At 36.4% G+C, this 9,104-nt stretch overlaps 1 protein-coding gene across 1 annotated transcript in view; it reads right to left on the reverse strand.

Annotated features, from left to right (window-relative positions):
• Positions 1 to 1,813: 1,813 nt before the first annotated feature.
• Positions 1,814 to 9,104, reverse strand: part of LOC103721024 (Nucleic acid-binding proteins superfamily) — a 19,658-nt gene continuing 12,367 nt past the window's right edge. Inside the window, exons 9-13 of the mRNA XM_008811051.5 lie at positions 7,102 to 7,262; positions 4,810 to 4,884; positions 4,438 to 4,576; positions 2,660 to 2,929; positions 1,814 to 2,357 (exon numbers count right to left, since the gene is read on the reverse strand). Of these exons, the coding sequence (XP_008809273.3) occupies positions 2,205 to 2,357; positions 2,660 to 2,929; positions 4,438 to 4,576; positions 4,810 to 4,884; positions 7,102 to 7,262 (798 nt within the window). The 3' untranslated portion in view covers positions 1,814 to 2,204. The remainder of the gene's footprint in view (positions 2,358 to 2,659; positions 2,930 to 4,437; positions 4,577 to 4,809; positions 4,885 to 7,101; positions 7,263 to 9,104) is intronic.

Genomic DNA, 9,104 nt, shown 5'->3' on the forward strand with positions numbered 1-9,104 from the left:
TAATTTTGTAGCCGCTGCTGGATGTACTGAAGTTCCAAAAACCACTTGGGTACTCTTGCTTTTATTGGATATACTTGGTAGCCTTTCACTCTTCATAACTTCTTCGTTTTTTTGAAAAAAAATCTAGTTCCAAGAAATTGAATGAAAGAGAGATATGGTAAGAAATTTAGGTTTCTTTTGGCATGAAAAAAGATGGGAAAAACCCTAGTTGGATCATTAAGATGATCATAAACTGCAAAGAGTTAGTTAATTTTGACCGAGGAGCTTATAATCAGACCACCTTTATTGGATGAAAGGTCTTAAATTTTTGCAATTGGATGCTTCCAGAGTATCATGTGTAAATCTTTATTCAGTTCTTTCGGCAACACTAGTAGTGTAAAGCAAGGGAGAAGACAAAATCATACTTGCAGATAAAAATGAAATGCATGGAATCACTGAAAACAAGAGTTTGAGAAATATTACTAGAGCGTATCCAGCTTTGGAGTAGTTTACTCGACCGTGTTGATTATAATAGTAGAGATACAGACTGCACCAATGTCTTGATGTGAGGGTTACAAACAAGAGGATACGAGCTTACCCAAATAAGTACTAGAAATATACAATTATGTGTGAAATGTTTAAGGTGCCATGTTAGAATGGAATCCAGAGTTTCAGAGAAATCTAATGCTGTCATTGAGTGGAGACCAGAGAATTCAGGGTAAAAATGTTTTAGCACCAACCTGCATGCATATTTCACTCACCTCTAACTGTGAAGGCTGTAATGTAATCCATCTATGATCAAATATAGCATCCTAGCAAGAGAAGGCAAGCTTTATCGTTTCAAATTGGTCTCAACTATAGGTTATTTTTGATTTTGCAGAGATCAAACTTGCCAACCAATGCCATAAAGCCAACTAGCCGCCACTACAAGAACATATGGCATTGCTGACGCAAAAAAGTATGGCGAGTAAGCTTTCCGACGCTTTCTCAAATCACCACAAAAGTGTTCGTAATGCAGCCATAGAAAAATAATTTTACGACGCATTTAATTCGCATCGTGAGTTATAATCTATTTGCTGCATGCTCTCTTGTTTTCTTCTTTTCTTTTTTCTTTTTTTTAATGGTGGACTGGGAGGTTAGGTTTCATCACCAAAGATAAGCAGCATCTGTAAGCCAATTCGCTAGGTGATTCCCTTCTCAAAGAATATGCAAAGATCAACAATGGGCAACGAAACCATGTATCAAACGTATATCCTTGTGTAAGAGGTTATGCCTTGGATTGTCTGCAGTTGCTTGCAATATCCAAGAGATGGTCATCATTGAGCCCACCATGGGCCAATTTGCAGTGGCTTTGACAGTGTGGAAGGCCACCCAAGTCCCTTCCCATAGCTCGAAGCTGCGATTCGAGAACGATGAACATGGTTGATTAATTTACAGCCCCTAGCAAAGATATCTCTCCTTCTGTTATGAATGTGCAGCCTGAACATGCTATCCATAAAATAGGGTTGCTGTAATTTTGTATCCGAAATATCCATTGATGCTTGTACGAAAGCATATACATATTATGCAGTTTATTGTTGCGTATTTGCTGCTAGCCCTTGGCAGAACACCACTTTTTCAAAAATGAGGCTTTAAAATATTCAGAATTCAGGGGAAAAAAAGTAAAAATTCTACCAAAAATTTGAAAAAAACGCAAAAATATGAAAAATCAGAGGTTTCACAGTTCTAAGAGAAGGCCGATGTGACTGCTCTATCATGCTTGAATTAGGAAGGCAACAAAACAGCTACCTGTAATAACTCCATAACTTACGTGAAATTGTAGGGCTATGATATCACATAAAAGACTGATCTCAGATTCTTGTTTTCTTTTATTTTTTTGTACATGCATAATTAATTACACCATTTTTTGCGTTGTTTAAGGAGAACTAAGGTTTACAGGTTTAACTCAACCCCCCCAAAAAAAAAGATTCACGGGAATATTGTTTCCTAATACCTTGATCTTTTGCAAATAGAGATGTTCGCAGCACCTCTGACATGCTAAAATTCTCAAGCAGTAGATGCAAATTCCCAGCTAGGCCATTTGAAGCAGAAGGCTGATAAATCCAAGGTTGAAATTTGAAGCATGCCAATCATAATTTTTTGTTAGCATGTGATATCTCCCGGGTGAGTTTTCTTATCTTTTAACTTCAAAAATCCCTGAATCACCAGCTGCTGCTGGCAACATCTCATTCACATTTTTGAGCTCGTACAATCTCCCAGGATGGAATATTTGCTTGATCTAGAGCAGCAGAAGATCCATCGCTGCACATCTTGCAATTTACAATCGCAACCATGTACCTCTCATGCTCAAGGGTATAAAGGTACATTGCTTGTTCATCCTGATATTTGTCAACATAAGACAGAAATGAGTCTTAAAAATGGACTTGACCATGATAAATTGTGCAATGACTGCTAAGTGTTAATTTTTTTTTTTTTCCTAAACTTAGATGACAGTTAAAAACTTAATGCTACAGAGATCTGGATATTAGTATATTTCCTGATTATTCTTTTTCTTCCTTATATTGAGACATTTTTAATCTTTCAAGTTGATTTAAAACCTACTGGTTAATTTTCATGACATCCATTGATTTGGCAGCAAGTTGTAATCAGAAATTTCATTGTAAGTTAACAGGACTTTTACCTCAGGCAGCGCAACAAATTCATCGGCAGATATCTGCAGCAACTCTGCAGAAGTTTGGCCTGTACACCATGCAAAAATCTTCCCGCTTTCATCTACAAGGGTGACTTTCAACAAAAAGCTTTGCACATACTCATTGTTGCAGCTACAACAGCAAAAGCTACATTCGACTAACTCATCTGATCTCTCATTTACTAAACGACCACAAGCAACATGAGATTTCCTTGAACATACATTATGATGTTCAATTCGGTCAAGATGAACACGACATATCTGTCCATATAAGACCAGTGAACAACATTCAGGTCCAAATTCAAAAAGCATAAGCTTTGATTAGCCAGAGAAGCACAAACATATTACCAGTGTAGAAAGCGAAATTGATAAAATAGCTTCTTTGTTGAAATTGAAAAACTATATTTCAAAATCTGGTTTGAAACTTGTTTTATTATTACTTCTTAATCCAACTAATTAAGGTAAATAGTTACTTCCCAGGCTCTTGAGATCATTATTTTGTTTTTCTTCCTTTACAAATTCAAAGGCTTATAGATTGGCAGGTCAGCTTTAGTCTGTTGAAACTTATTTGAGGATTTTCGAACGTTAGGTTGAATGTTTGAGTAACTTTTTCGAGTTAGAACCATTGTGAATTTATTTCTTTTGGTTTTTGGTTTGTTTTTGGACATGTTAAATTATTATAGTTACAGATTTAGTCATCTCTGGTTTATACTACTACCTGTGTATGTATTTATCATGTTATTAGGTTAACTATGACTGAGTTGGATGCTTCCATGCTTGTATGGCGGTGCTCTGTGTGCAGAGGTTGCATTGTATCTACCCTGTTCTTTTGGGTCAGAAGCATGATAACAAAAGTATTATGCGGGGACAATGCAAGCATGTTTAGTCCTACATCAGGCATGCACTGTGAAGGCAGTGGGTAAAGTAATGCCAAGGACCATAAATTACAAACTTCTGGCTAGCCCTTTTTGGTTGAGGTCTGGGGTTCTTGCAAAAAAAATAAGATACAAAATACAAAGTAAAACTTAACTATAGAAATCAAGTTGTTTAGGTCTGCAAAAAATTTGATTTTCTGTCCTTTATATTATATAATCATTTAGATTTGTATACTTTATCCATAATTTTGGTGTCTCTTCATATGTTGCCAATCTTTAAGCTAGATGTTGAAAAAGTAGATTATTCTAGAGTCTTTCAATTTTTTCTAGAAGTTTCTATTAATCATGTAAGTTTGTACTTTCATTAACATTACAATTTTACAATTTTTGAAGTTTAATGGAAGGTTTCTCTTTAAGTAGGTCATCTTCAACCAACACATGTATAGATGACAGATAATATTTTGCACAAAAAATGATTCTTTGTAGCATAGGATGGATGAAGAAGACTAGAATAGCACATATCATATAACATCTAAATAAACTAAGTGGAAATACGGCACCAGCTTTGTAAGATGCAACGAGCAAGATAAGGTGATGTCTATTAATGAGTCTCTAGTCTCCAGATAACATACGTTAGATGACCCCTATGTAGGTAATGTGTATATGCATAAATTAAGTTGACATAAAAGTTCAAAATGTCACTTGGTGTAAAATTTAGACAAACATAGAACAAACACGAAGAAAAACTATAATACGGTTCACCAGAGCCAAATAAAAACAAATAGATAATACACAGTTGAAGAGGCAAAAAGATATGCACAATATAACCAAACTGTGTCATGAAAAGCTTTCACAAAAATACTAAAATGACAAAATCTTTAAAGGAATCCTTACATGTGTGGTATTTATCTTATTGGAGATATTAGATATATAAGACAACTTGTGGAGGCATGATGAGTTCAATAAAGCTGGCAAGGAGCTTATATTAACCAAAGATGCCCCTTCATCCTTCTCAAACCATGACACTTCAAGCCTGCAAAGTAACACAATCCAACCTCATGGTAACACAACAAATATATTTTGAACAAAAAAGTGGCTGCAATATCACTAATACCACACTATCCTTGTGATCACATTTGGTCGTTGGTATGAAGGCTTGAGATAAACCTCACGGTTTGGAGCATGTAACAAGTAAATATAATGGCAACCAACGACAATGTGAACACACATAATGATGAAATGATAACAAAGAGATAGACTGCTCACTGTTCTCTTGTAGTCATCGAACACGTCAAGCCTGATATGTATATGGTGTGACCAAGTCCCAAGTTTCCTAAAGACCTGAAAAATAACAAGTTACACATTTTATTGTATGCAATAAAATAAAAGCAATGGCAAGTTAACAACATTAGCTTACGTTAAGAGGCAAACTGCTAATATATAATATGGACACAAGATTTATTCTTATATCATGGTACATGCTCCTATATTTTAGGCATGCATATAATGTTGAAATAGATATTGGTTAAGGCAAGGTTGGCAATCTCGGTACCGGATACCGTATCGGCACCTTATCGATTCAGTACGGTATGGTGCGGTATGTGATGGTATACTTCTGTGCTGAAATAGCGCTCTAACATTTTTCTTAATTTTCATCTTGGTACGGACCAATATCACCTCGGTATGGGGCGATATATCTCAGGGGCGATACATCTCATGCTAGGCGATATAAGGCTTGTACCGACTTAAAGGTGTGTTTCGTACTAGTTTTCTTCTGGTACAGTACGCCTACCGTACCGGGCAGTACGACAGACCTTGGGTTGAGGTGCTCTTCATGTGTAACCATAACATGGTGAAGCTTCTACATGTCCATACAAACACACACATATACATGTATACATATACATATATATATAATGCACGCACGCATGCATGCATGCATGTATATTTATATGTATGTATGTATGTATATATGCATGTGCATTGCATGTCCAAATATGCATTTTCATAAGCAAGTTTACAGCCATTGATGAAACATGCTAAATCCTACCACAGGGCATCCAGAATTAAATTTTAAAAAAAAATTGCTCCATGGGGATCCCGATGCAGGAAGGCTCAGATGTTGTCCGTAAGTAAGATGCATATGTTCTCGAAGAGAAACAGGTAAAAGAAACTTATGTAAGACAGTCTATGGAAGAGGACCTGTCAGGGTTTAGGAGAGGGACTAAAACTACTAGGTTGCTGGCACTTTGAATTCAGACCTAAGTTTCCATCAAAATTGTCCTATGAATATCAAACTTTCAACACAAAACTGATAGTGGATGTTGGTGAACCTAAAGCATTCGAATCTAGGGTTTGATTAGGGAATCAGAGGATTTTGTGTCATTTAGATTGAATTGAAAGATTTGTTGTCTATTCAGGTCACATCTGATTTTCCATATCAATTGAACTACCAAGACGAGATTTCTGTAGAGGAATCAATTTAAAAGAATCCGTCCTGAAGTTCTGTGAGATAGGTACTGACAAAAGAAACATAATTAGGGATATCTGTCACGTAACAAATTTATGCAAGCAAGATTTCATGGCAAATCAGTTAAGCATTAATAGAAATAGAATTGAGATTTGCCAATCAACAAGAAAGCAAAAGGGGAAATATTAAAAACAAAAAAAGAACAACAAGAAGAAAACACAGAAAATAACAAGAAAGATTCAAGGGATAGGGAGAGGATAGAACCGGACTCACTCCGGCAACCAAAGAATCACAGCTAGGGGCTGGCTTCACACTAGATCTATGCCTCATGCAGGGTAACAGCTTCAACAACCATTAGGTTTTTCCAGAACTCTTCTCAATTATCCAAACATCATGTTCATACAGCACTTAAGATGCTATAAACAGAAAACTCTAAACTTCACTTCAAAATCACATAACCACCACCAGGTCAAGGTTACTATAGCGTGTAGTGTCGCAAACCATACAGCGACACAGCAAGTCGGCCCATCAAGCTATCTAATAAAATCTGGAATCTTTTAATCTCAGCCATCAATTCCACATAACCCACTAAAAACTTAAAAGAATCAGAAATAAAAAGAAATTATAGCAAATTAACAACTGAATGACAATTAAAGTCAAGTCTCAGAAAAATCCTAGTCTTGCAACCGTTTGGTGCAGCATGATGTCATCATGGTCTCTGACAGAAACACCAGCCAATTATGGAGCATAGTAATAAACAAATATGAATGGTTAGTTCATAGTTTAAATCAAGATTCATTCTTAGTTTTGTAGGTATTTGATAATAATCCCATTTATATGTTTCATTTCCTTGCTTTAAACCACAAATAAAATCAAAACTTGGTTAGTTAAGTTTATCCAAGCACTAGGCTTCCAATTTTTTAAAGTTTATTCCAATCACCCTCATGGCACGCTATTTTCAGGCCTTATATGTAGGAGTGGGAGTCAAAGGAAGGAACTATATAAAAGACGTGATAAATAATGCAAAAGAAGAAATTTTGAGCAGACTGATCACGATGAAAAAGTTATATCTTAGCCAGTAAGTTCACCAAGATCTGATAAAGTGGAGCTTCGCCACAATTTTTCCTGTTATATCTTCAATTGTCACAGAGAAAATGACTTCTGAAGCATTGACTTGTCTAGTAAGTTTCATGATAACGCCATATAGGCTGATTCCACTCATTTTGTCATGAAGATCAATCACATATGTCTGCAAGAAATAAAACATGACATCAGTGCAACAATGAGTTTTATAATACCAACCAAGATATTCCAGACATGACTGACAGGCATAATGAATAAAATCTGTGCTCTTAATAGTTCTACATCCATTAGAAATACACAAGAGAGGAAGATGGAAATGAGTAAAAATTACAATTACTGCCATGTAGACAGGAATATGAACGGAAAGCTTGAGATAAATTTGGATCATTATCGCCATTTTGGAAGAAAAAAAAGTGTTGAAATTTGGATCATTATCACCATTTTGAAAAGGTGAAAAGTGTCTCATGTGAAAACAATATGAGTAATAACAGTTTACAGACTCTACAATCTTAAGGTGACAAAAGGAGACAAAAAATGTTGGGCATGATGCAGCACCTGTCGATAGAATTGACTGGTCAAAAGATAGTTGACAACAGTTTTGAAAAATGAAGGTGATTCCACTAATAAGAAACATAAGGTATGAGAGAATGGAATGTATGTCTCTGCAGTAACCTAATGGAAACATTGAACTGCTCATGTTCTATAGTCACAAAACAAAAGATTGTTCCAACTTCTTCAGCTTCATCAAGGAGTCATAACAACCTAGTGGTACTCTTCATTGGCTAATAAAGCGCACCCCCCCCCCCCCCCCCCCCCCCCCCGTGCGCCACCTCACCAAAGCAATATGACGAAGTATCACAAACTACTAATTTGTGATCCATATCTTACATAACACATTCTACATTACAAGCTCCACATTCCTTCCATGCACGGTTTCCTTCTTAAGTTCCCTGTCTTCGAATTTATCTAAGAATATCGTATTTGAGACAAACCGCAACTGAACAAATGTCCTCCAAATTCTTAAATTCCCCCTTTTATTTTACCTGAAACTTGTAAAATCAGATCAGGATGATCTGATGGATAGATGTCTGATGCACGGTTTCCATCTTGCGAATGGCTGATTCAAATTCCTATCATGGTATTTATGATAGACAAAGTTGCCATTTCCCGCCTTTCTTTCTCTCTCAAAAGGGGGCAAGCCCAAGTACATATTGAGACATTAAGTCCATGGGCATCAACCCTAACAAGGACTATAATTTGGGAGTGAAACTGGTGAACCAAATTGGAGGGGTTAGAATCATCTGCCCCTTGGAGGATCAATGAGTCAGCAGCTTGTAACCTTCACATTCTAGTCTTATGGTTGAAATTTGAAAATCAGCTGGTTACCTTCAATTTTTCATGTTGATTTGAAGGCCATTTTCAGTTCACTTTGCATAAATCTGATTTACAGGCACATGACTGGAGTATGCAGCATGGAAATAGAACGACTAGACTAAAATATTCAGTACCCATATTTCCATAATATAGATGACTTTGAAACTTCTCCTTTTCATCCTTTGATTGTTGCGTTCGTATCTCTGTTTCTGCAAACTAGCCAAGGAGAATGTCACTGATATCCTCAAAGCCATTGTCCTCCCAACTAGTATTAGAGTATCAAGGTTGGCTCTGACAATTTGAGAATCAAGATTGGCTCTAGCAATTTCACCACCATGCATCTTTGGAGGGTGATTATGTCGAGTTGCAAAAGCCTGTTATGTCAAGGACCTTTAGAGGAAATTTTGATATGTTATGATAGTATACAGTAATTAACCCTTCAATTTATGCTGTACCAATCTCAATCAACTGTTATATTTTCCTGCTAAACCTAACAGCAGGGGTTGTGCATTATTTGCAAGCATTTACAAGATAAGCAACATATAGATTACAACAATAGGTCGATACAGTGTTTTGAAAGGCACCCCTAGGGGCAAGGTGCAGGCGAAGCACATCACAAGCGCCTTGCTTTGCT

This window comes from Phoenix dactylifera, chromosome 2, assembly GCF_051530095.1.
Source record: "Phoenix dactylifera cultivar Ajwa chromosome 2, Ajwa_hap1_PhDact_Kaust_v1.1, whole genome shotgun sequence".
Lineage (NCBI taxonomy): Eukaryota > Viridiplantae > Streptophyta > Magnoliopsida > Arecales > Arecaceae > Phoenix > Phoenix dactylifera.